Consider the following 17591-nt stretch of genomic DNA (forward strand, 5'->3'; position numbering starts at 1 on the left):
AGTAAACGTTACGTCCAGACGTACATGACATTAGACAGTATAGTTCTTATATATGTAAAGACAAGTAGTAGATACAGCCAAGTCATCATACTTATCAAGACCAACCATGAATAATATACTGAGGATAGCCCCCAAATTGCAACCGGTCAAACAATCAATCATAGTACTACACGGTCTAGGTGACACGGCGGATGGTTGGAGATTCCTAGCTCAGGAATTAACAAGTGACAAAAGATTCCATCATACGCAATTTATCTTACCCAATGCTCCCAACATCCCTGTCTACGCTAATGGGAACGCTACTATGCCTGCTTGGTTTAACATCCATGAATGGAATTTAACTTCTAAGAATGTGGATGTGGATGGAATCATGCAATCTGTGGATTTGGTGACCCGCATCGTTAAGGAAGAGATAGATAATGGAGTTAAACCTGAAGATATAGCAATTGGTGGGTTTTCTCAAGGCGCTGCTATATCGTTGGCTTCTGTTGCGTTGTTACCTTACAAGATCGGTGCATTTTTTGTGTTCTCTGGGTTTTGTCAAATTGAACAGAAACTGATTCACGATGGCAGAGAGTTGAATTTAGAGACTCCCGTGTTTCATGGTCATGGTGGATTGGATAATGTGGTCCCAGAATATTGTGGTGAACTTGCTAGGGGGTTGTTTAAGGATAAATTGAAATATAAGAATTATAATTATCATACTTATAGGTCAATGGAACACTCTGTTTGTCCAGAAGAGCTTGTTGATTTCAGAGAGTTCATTGTGAAAGCTTTGAAATTATAAGTGCTCGTGGGGTTGCTGGTTTAATTAGCTTTCGTTCGATTGTTAGAACTTGATTCAGGATCGGAATATCACTTCCATAAGTTACATCATTTGGCAAAGACTTCTAACGATCTCTGAGAGATAAGTCAACCATGACACTTGGTGATTATTATGCATCAACATCATGAAGCAGTTTTTGCCAACATTAGTTTCCACGGCAGAATGGACATACGGTCTATGAGGGATTATGTAGAGGAGTATGATTAGTTATATAACTTATATGGTATAAATTGTAAAAAGTGGCGAAAACAAACAAAGGAGATATGCCAGATTGAACGGCTTCTTAAAATAATTAAAATGATGAATGTAGATGTCTGGATGCCTATAGTTATCTCATTTTATATCGTTTGTCATTCCTTCCTTCCTTGTGGGAGAATCTAACATAACCATATCTGGGCAATAGTCCAAAAAAATATATACAGTTTTTAATTATATCAAAACTTTTAGACCCTGAACTTTTTATAACTTATTGCTGGGAAAAAGTACAGCACCAACCCATATCATATATCCCACTAGTTTAACTTCCTTTTCTTTCCTATTTATTCTTTTTTGTCCTTATCGAACACTTGAAGCTTTCATCGCATACAGATTCTAGAACAATATCAAGAGATTTAAGCTACTAGTGAATTATCTTCCATAACAGCGAGTGAATAAACATAAAAAGGATAGACAGAGAGAAACCAATATAGGACCTAATACTCATAGTATAGCAACTAAGCGAACACCTCCATACTTCTATCAGACTTCAATCTTTTAACGTTGTTCACAACTCAATTAACCATGTCTACACTTCCGTCATCAGAGCCACCTGATCAAATCTCAGCAGAGAGCATCCTGAAGGATATTTACGCCAAACGTACCCAATTGAAGATCAAGTCCACTACCACCCCAAAAGTTGACATTCTAGATTTGGAAGAGTTAAAGGAATTCCAAAGACGTAAACGTACCGAATTTGAAACTTATTTGAAAAGAAACAGACTTGACATGGGACAATGGATCCGATATGGCCAATTTGAAATAGAGCAACATGATTGGAAAAGGGCTCGTTCTGTTTACGAGAGAGCTTTATTGGTTGATAGCTCGTATATACCCCTGTGGATTCGTTATATTGATAATGAATTGAAAAATAAATTCATTAATCATGCTAGAAATTTACTGAATAGAGCCATTACTATATTACCAAGAGTGGATAAACTATGGTATAAATATTTGTTTGTAGAGGAATCATTACAAAATTGGGATATTGTAAGAGCTTTGTTTAGGAAATGGTGCTTATTGGAGCCAAAATCTAATGCATGGGATTCATTTATTCAATTTGAAATTAGACAAGAAAATTGGGAAAATGTTAGGGACGTATTTTCACAATATGTGTTAGTACATCCACAAATTGATACTTGGTTACAATGGGTGAAATTTGAAACTGTCCATGGGGATATTGACACTATTAGGAGCGTTTACTCGTTGGCATTAGACACTTTAATCAGTTTTGAAGATAGAAATACATCGTCCCCGGTGCTTCATGATGATATTATAGATCTTATTATATCTTTCGCAAACTGGGAAGCTACTCAATTAGAACTGGAAAGGGTAAGAGCTCTCTATAATATTTCGTTAGATAAATGGCCTGAAGAGAAGAAATTACAAGATGGTCTCGTTGATTTTGAGAAAAAACATGGTAATACATCTACAATGGAAGAAAGTATTATAGGGAAACGGAAAAGAGAATATGAGACGTATTTATTGAAAAATCCTCAAGATTATGATACTTGGTGGTTATATTTTGATCTATTACAAGACAACTTCCCGCATGATATTCTAATACACGCATATGATAAATTCCTTGTGGGTTTCACGCAATTTAAACCCAAAGATGGGACAAAAACAATAAAATGGCAACGATATATATATTTATGGATTAGGTATCTAATATTTTTGGAATTGGAAACAGATGATATAGAGAAATGTCGAACTTATTACAAGATGTTAATAAATGAAGTAATACCGAATAAAAATTTTACTTTTGGTAAAATATGGATACTTTATAGTGAATTTGAAATAAGGCATAATGGTTTAACGGAAGCAAGGAAAATTCTAGGGAGGTCAATTGGAATGGTCCCTAAGGATAAATTATTCATGAAATATATTGAAATTGAAATGAACTTAAAAGAATTTGATCGTGTAAGGAAACTTTATGAAAAATATCTACAATTCAATCCTGGAAATTTGAATACATGGATATCATATATTGAATTAGAAGCGAGTTTAGGTGATGATGAAAGAGTTAGGGCTTTGTATAATATTATTCTTGAGGAAGACAATAAAAATTTCATTAGCAACTTTTTACCAAATGAATCCAGACTGCAAATGATGAAGAAATTCATTGATTTTGAAACAGAAGAACAAGAATATGATAACGCAAGAGAATTATATGAGAAATATTTGAAATTAAGCGACTATTCTCCTGAAATATGGATTTCATTTGCCATGTACCAAAACTCTACACCAACCAAGGAACAACTGCAAGATATCAGAGAACGTCTTGAAAATGAAGAAGAAAATGGAAGTGATGAGGAACAAGAGATAGAATTTGAAATTAGTGAAGTTAATAAAGAGAATGCAAGATCAGTTTTCGAGAAAGCTATTGAATTTTATAAAACACAACATGATACAAAGAGAAGAATATTGATGTTAGAGGCATTTCAAGGATATGAAGAAACGTATGGTACTGAGGAAACTAAAGAACGTCTTTTGAAGAGAATGCCACAAGTTGTCAAGAAGAGAATAATCGAAGATGATACAGAGAAGGAAGTCATCGATTATATTTTCCCCGACGATGTCAAGTTGAATAAGAATGCTTCTAAATTTTTAGAACTTGCCAAGAAATGGAGCGAAACTCAAAAATGAAATTCTTACTATGCATAGACCCTTATAACCGATGTTTGATTTTTAGTTTTATAATGTGTTTCTAAAAGACGAAAAAAAAATATTATTAGTACAATTTTCAACTTTCTTATCAGAGAGAATTCAAATTATAGAATTAAATACATACTAATCACTGCCCGCTGGTCGTCAACATTTTTACGGTTCAATTGTATTAATTTATAGACCAGGTGGGCCTCCAATTCCTGGTGGCGCTTCTGATGGAAAAGGTGAATCTGAATTGGATTGTGAATAATCCGGAAGCCCTGGTGGCGGGCCATATAAACCTGGACTTAATCCTGGTACAGACGGTAGTCCAGATGGAGGCGGTTGTGAGGGAAGGGGACCTGCTGTATGAACACCAGGTGGTAAAATATTCGATGCTATCAAAGAATTGCTTGGAAGTGGTATGGACGGTGTTTCTGATGGAAAGTTTTTTATTGGCAAACTGTTACTTCCATTATTACTATAATCGATACCTGGAGGTAATGCTGGTTCAGGCGTCCTTTGAGGAGCATATTGCTGTGATGGAGTTGAAAATCTTCCTATGTTTTGTGTAGGATTATTATTATTATGATATCTCGATTGTGACATTGGTCTCTGTTGGTATGATCCTGGTCCTCTTTGAAAATTATCTTCCTGATTGTTATTGTTGTCACCACTGTATCTAGAACGAGGTTGCCCAGTCGTGGTTGCTCCCGCTTGATATCTTGATTCGATATGCCTTCTCTTAAAAGGCTCAAAGTCATTTCTCCCGTCATTTCTCCCTTCATTTGAAGTTCTAAAACGGCCAGTAGTATTGGAAGCATATGACAGCTCTGTTTGAGAAGGAGACGGTCTAGGAGGCAAAGAGATTTTACAATCTCGAGTAGTATGGCCTGTTTGTCCACATCTACGACATGTAACCATTTGCGCAAAAGTTTCCTTGTTTGGACAATCATATCTCTTATGACCTTGAAGACCACAAATAGGACAAGGTCGATTATCCTCCCTTAATGTACCGTTCAATTCTGCTAGTTCTCTTAGTTGTCCTCTTTTCAAATCATTTTGACCTTCTGGTGAGGTGACTGCTTTAATAACGACATTTTGACAGCATTTAATACCTTTCTGTATTTTCTCCTCAGTATCAGCTATGATAACACAATGTAAAGGATCAGACATATCATTAGCACCCTTTGGTAGATCTGTGGAACTTTTACCTTCCTTCACAGACCCACGCCCTCTAATGGAAATTTTACAACCGGAATCCTCTTGTAACTTCTTCAAAGTATTTCCACGAGGACCTAATAGTAACCCAACAAAATTTACATTAGGATATTGTTCTACAGGAATGTAATACTTATCTTGAAACCTTGTAATTTTTACATAATCACTTGGTGGAACGAAAAATGGTATTGTACGATTAGCAATTTCAACCAACCTATGTCTTTCTTCTTCTAATTTTCTTCTATATCTTTGTTCACTAGTATTGATTCTTTTCCCTTGAGCATCGTAAGATGGAGGTGGGGAAGGAGATCTATTTTTCCTCTTTGGAGGTTCCAGTGCGGCACCACTTCTCAATTTCAGTGTTATTTCTTGGATCCTAAACATTACTTGATAAATGGACATCTGTTCTTTGGTAAGTGCACCTGTAATCTTGGTAGGTAATAAAGGTATGAACTTCTTCTTTTCAGTGGGATCTCCCCATAGAGCTTCATTTACCTTTTCAGATGAGCTACGACCTCGATATTGTTGTTCTCCTTGAGCAGTAGACATAGGTGTAATGGTTAAATATTTTGATTGGGGTTTGAGGTCTACCGTATGGCCTTTTATTTCTCTTCTTTTTCAGCCAAAACTCTTGAGCATTCCTCTTGTCCTGTTTTTTTTTAACTAGCATTTTTTTGACAGAAGTACTTTTTTTATAAAGCTTTTTTCATTATTTAGAAGAAAGAGAAAATTAATTTTTGGAAAATGAAAAAATTACTAAGACATTTTTGGAATAAAAACAAGACAGAAAAAGGGAAAGGAAGTATATCAGAGCTTTATATTGCTCTAGTAGTGGTGTTTAGATTGTATAATTTTATAAGATGGTGTAACTTTCTATATTATTTTTTATGATACGTAACATCTATATAACAAAAATCTATACTATATTTTCGCCAACATTTCAGTGACGGATTTCTTGACAAGTTGGAACAACTCAGATGGCGGTCCATCTATAACGGTCTCACCATCACTTATCTTACGAACGGTGACTTTATTATCCACTACTAATGTCCCTTCACCTTTGAATTCTGCTACATGATTTTTCGCCGTTAAATTTCTTTTCAATTCCACAAGTCTCACGTCACCCACTGATAATGCACCACTCGCGTGAACTTTAGTCATACTATTTAGTGGTTTCAATATTAACTTATTTTTCGTATTTTGTTGTATCTTCGTAGCTTGTGTCGCTGTTGCATTCGGAATTTCTTTCACGAGATGTCCCGTTACATGGGCAATCGTATAACCGTCACTAATTCTTTGCCAATTTAATATTTGATCCAATTCTGGATCAATGGAGATATCAAAAGCTTTAATGGATGTTGTGAACTCCGTGGGTTTGTTCAATGGAAGAGCTGTGACATCAACACCCTTCTTAACTAAGATTTTCATTAATGTGCGATCTTGAATTTTATCTGGGCCAAACAAAATAAGTTTCCTTGGCTTTAATGATGGCCAAATTACTGAGGCAGACCTTTGATCTACGAGACTTTCTAAATTGATGTATGAAATGGAACAATTAATGATATGGTTCTTTTTAGTTAATGTTCTTTTTTGTGGTGTATTATCCGTTTTCAAAAAATCTATATTGTCAAAATTTGGTTGAATGAAAGAACTATCCGTGATTGTATTGTTGTTATTTTGATTAAGTTTTTCTTTTTTAGTAAATTGAGCAACAGGCATATTCATATCCTCGGTATCTTGTCCCTTATTTTGTAGACGGTCTATACGTCTTTTCTTGGTCAGTTCTGATTCAAAGTCTTTATCATCTTCATCATCTTTCGGTATCAACATGGTAAAATCGATAACCGTACCATAATCATCTGTTTTCAACTTTGTAGGGTAAAATTGGAACATTTTGGATTTTGGTGGAAGATTTGGTTGAATTATTATATCTACTGGGGTATGAATTCTTTTAGCATATAAAGCTTTGGAACTTAATGCGTCGTCTTCGTCTTCGTCCTCCTCTTCATCTTCCTCCTCCTCATCTGCATTAGTTAAATCTATTATACTACTCTTCCGACTTGCATCCAATATACTATCTTTTCCATGCAAATCAAGTGTTAATATTTTATCTTTATGTTTGCCTCTTTTTATTGATTCTATAATTAATTTTTCTTTATTCTTTCTTTCCTCTAGAACTGATTTATACTCCGATAATTCTTCGTCATTTAAGGGATCGAGCTGTATGTTGTGTACTGATATGGTTTTATTGAATTTTATAAGGTCTCCTTCTTTTACCTTTTGTTCTTCCCAACATTCTTTCATATTCTGTAGTATACCATTGTTCATGTTTGATGTTAAGAGTATTGTTGTTTTATTTTGATGTTGTGATTTGCTATCACATAGATGCGCAACAGTCTCGTCGAGCAAGATATCTACATTGGAAACCAGACAAATTTTTGAATTTGGATATTTCGACAATTCATCAGACGTAACAACTTTAAATCTATTTCCCAAATCAAACGGCGACGGATTTGAACTCCTCGATTCCCAAGTTTTCAACAACGAACTGGACAACCATTCCAACATGGATTTCGTATAAGTTAAGGCTCTCCCTTTCGAATAAGACACAAGTAAAACAGGTAAATGTTTATAAAACGGGTTCTTCCCGTTTTCAAAAAGGAACTCATGAATTATAACCAGGATATCCAAGAATTTCCCACTTCCCATTTCTACCGGGATCAACACACTCCCGTTATTATTCAAACTATTCCATACGGTTCCCTTAAACAACTTAACACGTCTCTTGAAGGGATCTATGGACCCAAATTTATCCAATGTAGTAATGACACCGGATGGTTTCAGTAAACTCGCTAGTGGTTTCCCCGTCGTTTGATCCAACAATGACGCGGGGTTCAATATCGAGTCTCTGGTATGATTCCAACGATGTACATATATCAACTTTTCTGAGTATGTGGAAATGGACCAAATAGTACCACCAGGGTTTGACCCCGAATTATACGCTATTAACGACAATCCATCAAATTTCGATCGAAGGTCAACCGTTTGAGAATATTTTAAAATGGAGATATGGTCGAATGATTTTTCTATGTCCTCGAGGTCTAGCCTATTTGTGTTGTAAGGGCCTATTATTCCCTTGGATGCGTATGATTCAATCATAGATACACGGCCTAAGTTGGCGATGGGTAAGGTGGAATATACTTCAATTCTTGATTTAAAATGAGATAGGAAGTTTGTGTAAAGTAACGTGTAGGCTCCTAGACATTCACCGGTGGGTTGGGATAGTAGTATTATGTCTACTTCAGGAATGACGTTGGTCCAATAACGGACACTATCTTCGTATGACACGGCGGAGCTGGCCCAACCAGGGTCTATTAGGATGGTAACAACATTATCAAATTTCAGGAGAGTACCGACAGTTTGACCAGATCCATCATCACAACAGCTAACTTTGTAAGTCATAGGAACGCTATATTAGTTGTCGTTATTGAAAAGGATAAGCAGTAATAGCGCCCAAAACTTGTCCTAATGCAATTGATTCAAAATTAATAGAAAACAGAACCAAAACACAGAAATGTTTTTTCTCCGTATAGCAATCTTATAATCTTCCTTTGACGAAGCAGAAAGGTCAGAAGTGGCCACAAACTGGGGTATCCCGTCCATTCACCATAAGTAGTAATACCTTCTCAAGAATAGAACTAAAAACCAAACAAAATTTCCAAATTTTTCAAAAAAATATCTTCAAGAACCCTACTAGGTTTTTGTTAAGGGTTTTTATATGTAACCCTACTCTTTTGCTTAGGGCACATTTCTATTGCGAAACTGACAATAGAATGAAAACAATACTAATAATACGTAGACTATATTATGGATAAGAATTTTGGAGTTAATCTCTGATTGTCAGAGGATAAAGGGTGCTGCTTTTTTAGATCATATTAATGGGGACCTGAACCTGACATCTGTTGTTGTTGTTGTTGTTTTTTTTGCTGCTTCTGCTTCTTATCGCCATTCTTTTAAGTGCTACCTAAGACAATTATCATTTTTTTATATTGAGAATGGGTAATATAGACAATAGATCAACCATACTGGCAGCATGCCTAGTGGATTTCCATCATAAACGAGGCCCAGAAGTGGAATATTGGTACGGGTTACCGAAAGATACCAATACTTCCCAATTATGGCCGAATTTGCCCTTCCAGGCATTACCGGATGGATCACATTCATTCAAAGAAACGTTTGCATATTTCACATTATTATACAATGAAAAGAAGAAATGTGGTCCCAAGAGTAACAGTGGTGCTACTGATATACCCGAGGAGGAGTTACAAGATTATACTACGTTCTTCGCTGTATCATGTTCAAGACAAATAGATAGTGATAAGTTGATACATAAAAGTAAAGATATCACGAGATCCACGGTACAGAAAGCAATAGTGATCATATCGAGACAACCTATCTTTGGACAAATTAAAGATAAATTGAGTATCGTCACGAATGCGTTCTTCTTACAGTATGATTTCAATGATAAAAGTATCATCGTGTCATTGTATGAAAGTTTAAAATCGATGTACAGTAACCAATCACCGTCATTATCACCAACGAGTGTTATACAAGAAAGGAATAACTCCGAAAATAGACTTTATATCGGACTATGTCTTCGGAAAATAATCTATGATTTTAAGAAAGATGTACTATTGATACTAAAGGCTTTATTGCTAGAACGTAAGATAATATTTTATGGTAGTGATGTGGAAACTTTATGTAATTTACAATTTGGACTAATCAGTTTAATACCGAATTTATTGTCGAACTTACAAAATTGTGGGAGCCCGCAATTATTCAAAGATTTCTCACATATGGAGGTGGTTACATCATTTAAATCAAGTGACAGACAATCCATAATTAGGTTCTTAGGTTTACCTTTACAAATTTTTGAAAAAGGTGGGATGTTTTCTCCGTATACTCCTTTACAACAATTGAATGATATTAAATCAAAAGTTACGGAATTCTTCGTCATTGGTACCTCGAACTCATTATTGTCTGAGCAAAGAAATGAATTATGTGACGTTTTCATTAATGTAGATGACAAAACAGTGGAAGTGATAAATAAATCATTACAACCGATCTTACAATTAACCTCATACGATAAGAAATGGATTGAGTCCATTTCAAGCATAGTGATCAACACATGGAACGAAAATGATGAAGAAACTCCCAAGACATCTGAATATGAAGGTAGTGAGGATTTTATAAGATGGCAATTTGAAGATTATTTCACATGTCTATTATCATCAGCAAAGCTATACGACTACTTAAATAAATATAAGGATAATGCAGAAATCTTACAATCCATCCCTGAACAAATGATCGAATCAAACCCAGCTTACCTTTTTAATATACATTGGATAAATGAATGGGGTAAGACACAAAATTATCATATCTTCAATAATATTACTGATGATAGACTGTTTGATTTATTTCCGCCAAAACATGTCTATAACGGTGTAGATACATTTAAAATTTTACAGAAAAAATTCATAACAACATTTCAAAATTTGAAAATTAATAACAACACCAATGTATCAGAATCCAAGAGAAGTAATGGCGATTTATCATTGTCAAAAGTCTCAACGCACGATTCATCTAATGATGTCGCATCATTTGCATCATCAAATAAAGAAATGTCATCATCATCGACATCAAATGTATGGTCGACATGGAAAGACTACTTTAAAAATAAATCCAAGGCTAATAAGCTTGATAGAGAAGAAGAGAAAGAGAAAGATAACGGAATGTCAAGAACTTTGAGTACTAATAGTAGCCAACATTCTACTGGGAAGAAATCAATACGATCAGCAAGATCAGAAAGGCAAGAGAATCCTGCTAAGAAAGTATTTGAGAATGCATTGATTGGGTTAGGTATTCATCAGGATAATAGGCAGAAGAAAGAAAATGGAACCGACACTACGGCTAGTACTAACGATACTGAGGACATTGACGATGACAGCGATGCCGAAAGTGTTCCGGCATCTGAGCCTGTTATTGTTGATATGGCTGAAGTTAAAATGGATTATTCATCCGAATTAGATGCAAAACAAAAGAAACGTGTCCATGGTAAGAAGCAAGATGATGAGGAGGATAATAATAACGAAATATTAGATATATATGGCACCGAAGATGAAGACGAAGATGAAGACGAAGACGAAGACGAAGACGAAGACGAAGACGAAGACGAAGACGAAGACGAAGACGAAGACGAAGACGAAGATGAAGACGAAGATGAAGATGAAGATGAAGATGAAGACGAAGACGAAGACGAAAATAAAGACGAAGACGAAGACGAAAATAAAGAATCAGAAGTAGATGAGGACATTGACAGCAATGATAATGAGCCGAATGACAGCACTGGATCTGAAGATGATATTGCAGAAGATGATATTGCAGGAGATGAATCCGGAGAGGAAAGTGATAGAGAAGATCAAGAGAATGACGAAGAAAGTTTGAAGGCTACAGAACAGGATTGAATACATGTGTCAATCCTGTTCACTTATACGATAATATGTTATATATTTCAAAAATTATTATATAGAAAAATCACAAAATACCCTTATAGAATTCATACATTATCACTTGCATTGTTATTATATTTGTGAGAGGTAGTTCTCGACGTAGATCAACTCAGAAAATCTGTGAGCGCGCCATTTAATAACCTTTTTCCAGAGCAGACAACCAATCATTCGCTTATGTAAAAACGCATATGTACATTTTCATTCGGAAGGAACTTGGCTAATAACATATATTAAAAAGGACACAATGTAGAGACATGGTCCATTTGAAGTTACAACTACTAAAACCACTCCCCTTGAAACTCGTCAACAAGTGATTCAATATCAAACTAAAAAGAAAAACATACTCTGTTAAAAGCAAAAAATAATCCTTCCCCGCCAGGACTTGAACCTGGAATCTTCTGGTTCGTAGCCAGACGCCGTGACCATTGGGCCACGAGGAACAAGAATTAAATTTAAAATGGGTATTTTGTCCAGATGAGTCGGTATCAGTGCTGGGCAAGTATCCCATGCTTTATCATTATTATTTGAATGTTCTCTGTCACAGATTATTTGTTATTACTAAAAACTTTGAAGTAGGAATTATGAAGGATGCTTGAGGTTCAATTTGATGTTTGGACGATTATTAGGATAGATTACTCTGAATTAAATATGCGTCGAACTGTGTTAGAATATAACATACTGTTATGAGAACTAACCTAACTACATTATATTTGTAGTTGAAATGACATGCTATACTTGGATCCTGTAATTTTGAAAGAGGTTAGATATCATGAAAGTTTATGTTTGTAACGGTCATTGAATACTGATTTCAACTTCCCATAAGTGCAGCGGTTATGTAGTGGTCCGTTAAGTTATGCACTATGCTCGAATATCAATATCGATAAGTATCTCTTGATCGAGCGTACAGCCTCTATTTAGAGTGTCGTGTTAACAAGGAGTCAGAGGATAATGAAAAGAGTTTTGTTTTATGTATACATGACATCAATGAGAACGAGATGATCCTAAGATGGGTAAGAATCAATTATTACATAATAGAAGCGCTATGCTGTAATTATGATAACAATTATTTATGTGCTTGTAGTGTTTCCTTTCTGTTTTATTGTTTTATTGATTCACTGGAATATATTTTATTACTACCAGCTTGTCTGTACCACTTGTTGTCCAATGTGAGCGACTAGTAAGTTGAAAAAGTCACTCAAAAGATGGACTTTTTGCAATATAAAAAATTTAAAACAATCATGATTTTTATTAGTGTTAATTTTTTTGAATAACGTATATAGCTTTATATATATACATTGGTATTAAGGTTAAAATGTGTTTGTTTTTTGACCGGGAATAAAATGATGTAGATTTTGGTATTATTTTTTTACTTATTATTTAAATAGTGTTTATTATTATATTATGGTAACTTTTTCTTTTCTTTTCTTTTCTTTTCTATTAAAAATGCATTGGTCCAAGTAACATCCTATATTACATTTATTGAAATTCATTGGCATAATGTACTGCTTGATCACCATACCTTGAAATGGCATCATTATTTTCGGTATTATTACTATTATTGTTATTATTTTGATGCTCTGTTGATGATATTTGTGACGGAGAAACAGTCGAGCTAATGTTATTATTGTTTAATTGATCAGGAGATTTACTTTGTGTTTCTGCTTGTGCTTGTGCTTGTGCTTGTGCCATAGCTTGAGCTTGAGCTTGAGCGGCGGCAGCTGTTGCGGCAGCCACTTGGTCATCAAACGTAGCTGTTGTATCTATTTGACCATCTGTACCACCAATCTTATGGAAATCTAATATTTCTGAATACATCATCACTCTCCATGTATCTACTGGTAAATCCGCATCATTGAAATGCCAATCGAATTTAGCGTCAGCTACAGGTTCATCATTTGGATCATGATATGGAGCTAGGTATGGATGTGTCAATGCTTGTGCTGCGGTAACTCTTTTTTTGGGTTCAAAAACTAACATCTTTTCTAATAAATCCACTGCATCAGGTTCTACAGTCTTAAATCTTTGTGAGAATGGAATTGGATCTCTATGAGGTAATGAAGTAACGAATTTTAAAGTATTTTCCGAACCAATAGTATTAATGACATCTGCTGGAGGAGATCCTAACAAATCCGTGATTATAGAGAATTGATGAACATGATCCTTACCGGGGAATAAAGGTTTCCCCTCTATCATTTCTGCGAATATACACCCAGCTGACCAAATATCTACTTCCACATCGTATTTTTGCCATGTTAACATAATTTCAGGGGCCCTATAATATCTTGTCGAGACGTATCCTGTCATTTGTGGATCTTGAATTCTTGCTAATCCAAAATCGCAAATTTTCAAATCACAGTTTTCGTTAATAAGAATATTACTTGGTTTTAAATCTCTATGAATTACACCTGCTGAATGAACATATTTCAAACCTCTTAGTATTTGATACAAGAAATATTGAACGAATTGTTTTTCCAGTGGTCTTGTTTGTAAAAGACGATGTAAATCAGTACCTTGTAATTCAGTGACGAAATAAATGTCTTCTAATGGAGAAAGGAAGATATCTTGTAAACATATTAAATTTTCATGAGTTAAATGTTTCAATAATTTCAATTCTCTATATGTTCTCTTTGCCAATACTGCTGTAGAAAAGGGTTTCATGATTTTCTTAATGGCTACTGGTTGATTTGTTAAATTATCCGTGGCAGAACAGACTAATCCGAAGGCACCCATCCCAACTGGGTTTAAATCTGCATATCTGTTAGTTATTTCAAAGACAGTTCCAAATATTTGGGTTCTGATGAACTCTTCGTTTGTGGCCATTATTTACTTAATTGTATGCCTATTCTTTTTTTTACTTCTTTTATAATCTATGTGGCGTTATAAAGTACTTTTCTTTCGATATGTCAATTGTATGGATATACTCCAGATCTGTAAAGGAAGATGGTAAATATTGGATTACGAATAGTACTAAACAAAAGTTGTAATTAAAGCAAACGTTTCAAAAAGGCACCGATATTGATTATATTGGAATGATGTTACGTAGAAGAACCGTTCGTTGGTTCGTTTGTCCTAAGTATATACTATAGGGTATGGAGTTATTAGTGGAGTTCCTTTAAAAAAACTGTTGTGTACGTACATATGTCCTTCTTTCATAAATTCCCGTTGGTAATTAGAAGCATTACCCGGAGTGCTCAGTATTTATGATTGCAGTGAAACACACAAAAATATATATAAGTTATAAGTAGTTAAGTAGTTAGTCAAGCTACTGTGTACCTGGAATAGGTGTAGATGACAAAGAAAGGTCAACGGGAGTATAGCATTTTAAATACCTCCTAGTGTTCAAAAGCAACTTTTATTTTATTATAATTAAGTACAGTCTATGATACTACACCATTGTTTTTAAGGGGTTTCTTTTCCGAGCCCTTATGGCAGTTGCAATTACTATATGGTTATTTAAGTTTTTTAGACCTAAGTCAGTTCTTGGTAACTACGCTGAGCTCCTGTTTCAAACAATGTTGATGTATACTGACTATTGGAGGAGAACAAATTTTTGACATATAATTTAGGAGCTTGATCTTAACATTATAAAACAAGATTTAACAACAACGGAGTTTATGAAGACGTTTGCGTACATATGCCTCTTGTAATTATTTATAATTATTTATAGTTTCATAACCATAGTTTACATCTACCTCAAATATGGGAGAAGTATGATAACGGTTCTCAGAAAACACCGTACATATTGAAACGGATTCATGCACCTTGTGGAACATCTTCCAATTTCCGTTTCAAATGGATTTTTAAGCACGAGTTCATTTGTTATTATTATTTAATTTTTGTTTATTTTCCCTATGATGATATTTTCTTTTTGGAATCGATAAGAGATTAAGAAAAACCTATAAAGTGGAATCAAAAAATAAATAAAACTGGCGAGTTACCAAGACGCGAAGACGCGAAAAACAGAACGCGTCAAGAAACTGTACGTTTGAAACGTTTTTAGTATTTTGGATAAGCACGGTTTTCGTTTCTAAAAAAAGCAATTAGCTTAACCGCGGAGTTGGACTATTTACTTGATTCCTAAAATAGTAACACAAGGCTGGGTCAAGAAAAATTCGCAGAGAGAGGGGGGGGGGAAGGTTAGAGAGGAAAAAATGTGAAACCAATACAATTCATACGCTAATTCCACTGGTCATTTCTTTTTTTCGAACTTTCTGCGGGTTCTGTTTATGCATGTACGGGAAAGTTGCTGAGAAGATGGCGTACCGTTCAATTATATTTTGCTCCCGTCTCACGGTCGTGGAAAGTATCAGCCCGAAGCGGGAATCCAGGGGCCAAAAAACGCGTCCCAAATGCGGTGTGTGGGTGGATGCTACAGTCCCTATATTTCCTCTTTGGGACACTCCCCCCACACACCACCTTACTCTGTGCGGTGGATAAATTCCGAAAGCCATCTCTTCCAGACAAACACCCGTGCGTTTCCAAATGAAAAATATGAAATACAAAGCACTTTTGTTGCTCGAGAGGCGACGCAGCAGAAAACTTTTCCTTCTGGTTGAGGAAGACAAAATGCCCCGCACAAAACATTTGAAACCTTTTTTTTTCGCGGTGTTTATTTTTCTCATAGTTTCCGTCAAATCCTAACCATTTTGGTACGTTATTTTCTCAGAACAACTCAGATTCTACCATTTAGACCTCAACTTAATCTCGAAATCGAAAAAATTCTTCTCCCTCGACCACTGTATGGAAAATACAGAACTATCAGTTTGCTTTGCTTTGCAGGTCGTTTTTGTTGCTTGTTCTGTGCTTGTTTGTTTGCGTTCTTGCTTGGTTGCACGCAAATCATGTAAACAACAACTGACTGAATATCTATCTAATCTTGAATTCCCAAAAAAATAAAATTTGATCGTCCAACAAAGTATATAAACTCAAGTGTCATTTATTTTCAAGTTTTCTTCAGTTCTTACCTTTCCCATATTTTTCTCTCTATCTATTTCTTTCTCTTTTTACATATCCCCAAGAAATCAATCTTCTGTCATTCGCTTTAACAACAAAAACTTTTTTACAAACCCAACCCAACAACTTTAAAAATGCAATTCTCTACTGTCGCTACTATCGCTGCCGTCGCCTCCGTTGCCTCCGCCGCCGCTAATGTCACCACTGCCACCACCCACAAGGACATCTACCACCTACGTTACCATCACTGACTGTGAAGAACATGTCTGTAAGGAAACTGTCTCCCCAGCTTTAGTCTCTACTGCTACTGTCACTGTCAACAACCAAGTCACTGAATACACTACTTACTGTCCAATTTCTACTGAACACCACAACTCCACCACCAAGGCTTCCCCAACCTCTACCAAGGCTCAAACCAAGAATGCTACCTCTTCTCACACCATCCACTCTTCTTACACTGGTGCTGCCGTTAAGGCTTTACCAGCTGCTGGTGCTTTGATGGCCGGTGTCGCTGCTTTGTTATTATAAGTTATTTTCTAATAATCTTTAAAAATCTTTTTATTTTAAGAAGAAAAAACAATTTTTATCATATTCTAAAATTCTTATACATTTAACAAAACGAAAAACAATCGGAAACAAATTGCAACAAACAAGAAAAACCTTCTTTAAGAGAATATAGTAATAGTTTATCCAAGAATTTTTCCTCAAATATAATTGATGTTGATTTAAGGATTATACTACTATATGTTCAATTAATGAAATCTTTTTTTTTTCTGAATAATTTTAAATAATTTTTATATAATATATTAAATTTTTCTATTTTTGGGGGTACTTTTAACAAATTAATAAATATCATACAACATAACATACAAAAATTTCTTTTATATTAACATGAAAATTATTTAAAAATTTAATCAATCTTTCTTTTTCTCATATATTTTCAAAAAGATAACAATAATAACACACAAGGCAATAGTAGTAGCACCATATATTATATATACTTTGTATGTGTCAACGACAGCAAGAAAAAATGGGGTTCTCAGAGCTATTGATTGGCATGGGTCTCCTCTTCCCACCCAAGTTTAAACTGCTCTAAAAAACCTTAAAAATCTACCATA

General features: G+C 35.0%; 8 protein-coding genes and 1 non-coding gene across 9 annotated transcripts; 4 read left to right on the plus strand and 5 right to left on the minus strand.

Moving 5' to 3' along the window:
* Positions 1-106: 106 nt before the first annotated feature.
* TML25 (palmitoyl-(protein) hydrolase) lies at positions 107-787 on the plus strand (the record flags this gene model as incomplete). Its single annotated transcript, XM_003671237.2, has 1 exon — positions 107-787. The coding sequence occupies one exon, from the start codon at positions 107-109 to the stop codon at positions 785-787; it is 681 nt and encodes a 226-aa protein (XP_003671285.2).
* An 819-nt stretch (positions 788-1606) lies between these two features.
* On the plus strand, positions 1607-3730 carry CLF1 (Clf1p; the record flags this gene model as incomplete). The annotated part of the gene is made up of 1 exon (XM_003671238.2): positions 1607-3730. One exon carries the CDS (start codon positions 1607-1609, stop codon positions 3728-3730), a length of 2124 nt encoding a protein of 707 aa, XP_003671286.2.
* Positions 3731-3925: 195 nt separating this feature from the next.
* Positions 3926-5500, minus strand: MSL5 (mRNA splicing protein MSL5; the record flags this gene model as incomplete). The annotated part of the gene is made up of 1 exon (XM_003671239.2): positions 3926-5500. The coding sequence occupies one exon, from the start codon at positions 5498-5500 to the stop codon at positions 3926-3928; it is 1575 nt and encodes a 524-aa protein (XP_003671287.2).
* A 372-nt stretch (positions 5501-5872) lies between these two features.
* CFT2 (cleavage polyadenylation factor subunit CFT2) lies at positions 5873-8413 on the minus strand (the record flags this gene model as incomplete). Its single annotated transcript, XM_003671240.2, has 1 exon — positions 5873-8413. The coding sequence occupies one exon, from the start codon at positions 8411-8413 to the stop codon at positions 5873-5875; it is 2541 nt and encodes an 846-aa protein (XP_003671288.2).
* Positions 8414-9006: 593 nt separating this feature from the next.
* On the plus strand, positions 9007-11475 carry AVL9 (Avl9p; the record flags this gene model as incomplete). The annotated part of the gene is made up of 1 exon (XM_003671241.2): positions 9007-11475. One exon carries the CDS (start codon positions 9007-9009, stop codon positions 11473-11475), a length of 2469 nt encoding a protein of 822 aa, XP_003671289.2.
* Positions 11476-11887: 412 nt separating this feature from the next.
* Positions 11888-11960, minus strand: NDAI0Gtrna8R. The gene has a single exon. It is a non-coding gene; the product is annotated as a tRNA-Arg (tRNA).
* A 1036-nt stretch (positions 11961-12996) lies between these two features.
* On the minus strand, positions 12997-14340 carry HOG1 (mitogen-activated protein kinase HOG1; the record flags this gene model as incomplete). Its single annotated transcript, XM_003671242.2, has 1 exon — positions 12997-14340. The coding sequence occupies one exon, from the start codon at positions 14338-14340 to the stop codon at positions 12997-12999; it is 1344 nt and encodes a 447-aa protein (XP_003671290.2).
* Positions 14341-15689: 1349 nt separating this feature from the next.
* On the minus strand, positions 15690-16142 carry NDAI0G02710 (uncharacterized protein; the record flags this gene model as incomplete). The annotated part of the gene is made up of 1 exon (XM_003671243.2): positions 15690-16142. The coding sequence occupies one exon, from the start codon at positions 16140-16142 to the stop codon at positions 15690-15692; it is 453 nt and encodes a 150-aa protein (XP_003671291.2).
* A 526-nt stretch (positions 16143-16668) lies between these two features.
* CCW12 (Ccw12p) lies at positions 16669-17001 on the plus strand (the record flags this gene model as incomplete). The annotated part of the gene is made up of 1 exon (XM_003671244.2): positions 16669-17001. The coding sequence occupies one exon, from the start codon at positions 16669-16671 to the stop codon at positions 16999-17001; it is 333 nt and encodes a 110-aa protein (XP_003671292.2).
* Between the last annotated feature and the right edge of the window lie 590 nt (positions 17002-17591).

This window comes from Naumovozyma dairenensis, chromosome 7 (genome assembly GCF_000227115.2).
Source record: "Naumovozyma dairenensis CBS 421 chromosome 7, complete genome".
Taxonomy (NCBI): Eukaryota; Fungi; Ascomycota; class Saccharomycetes; order Saccharomycetales; family Saccharomycetaceae; genus Naumovozyma; species Naumovozyma dairenensis.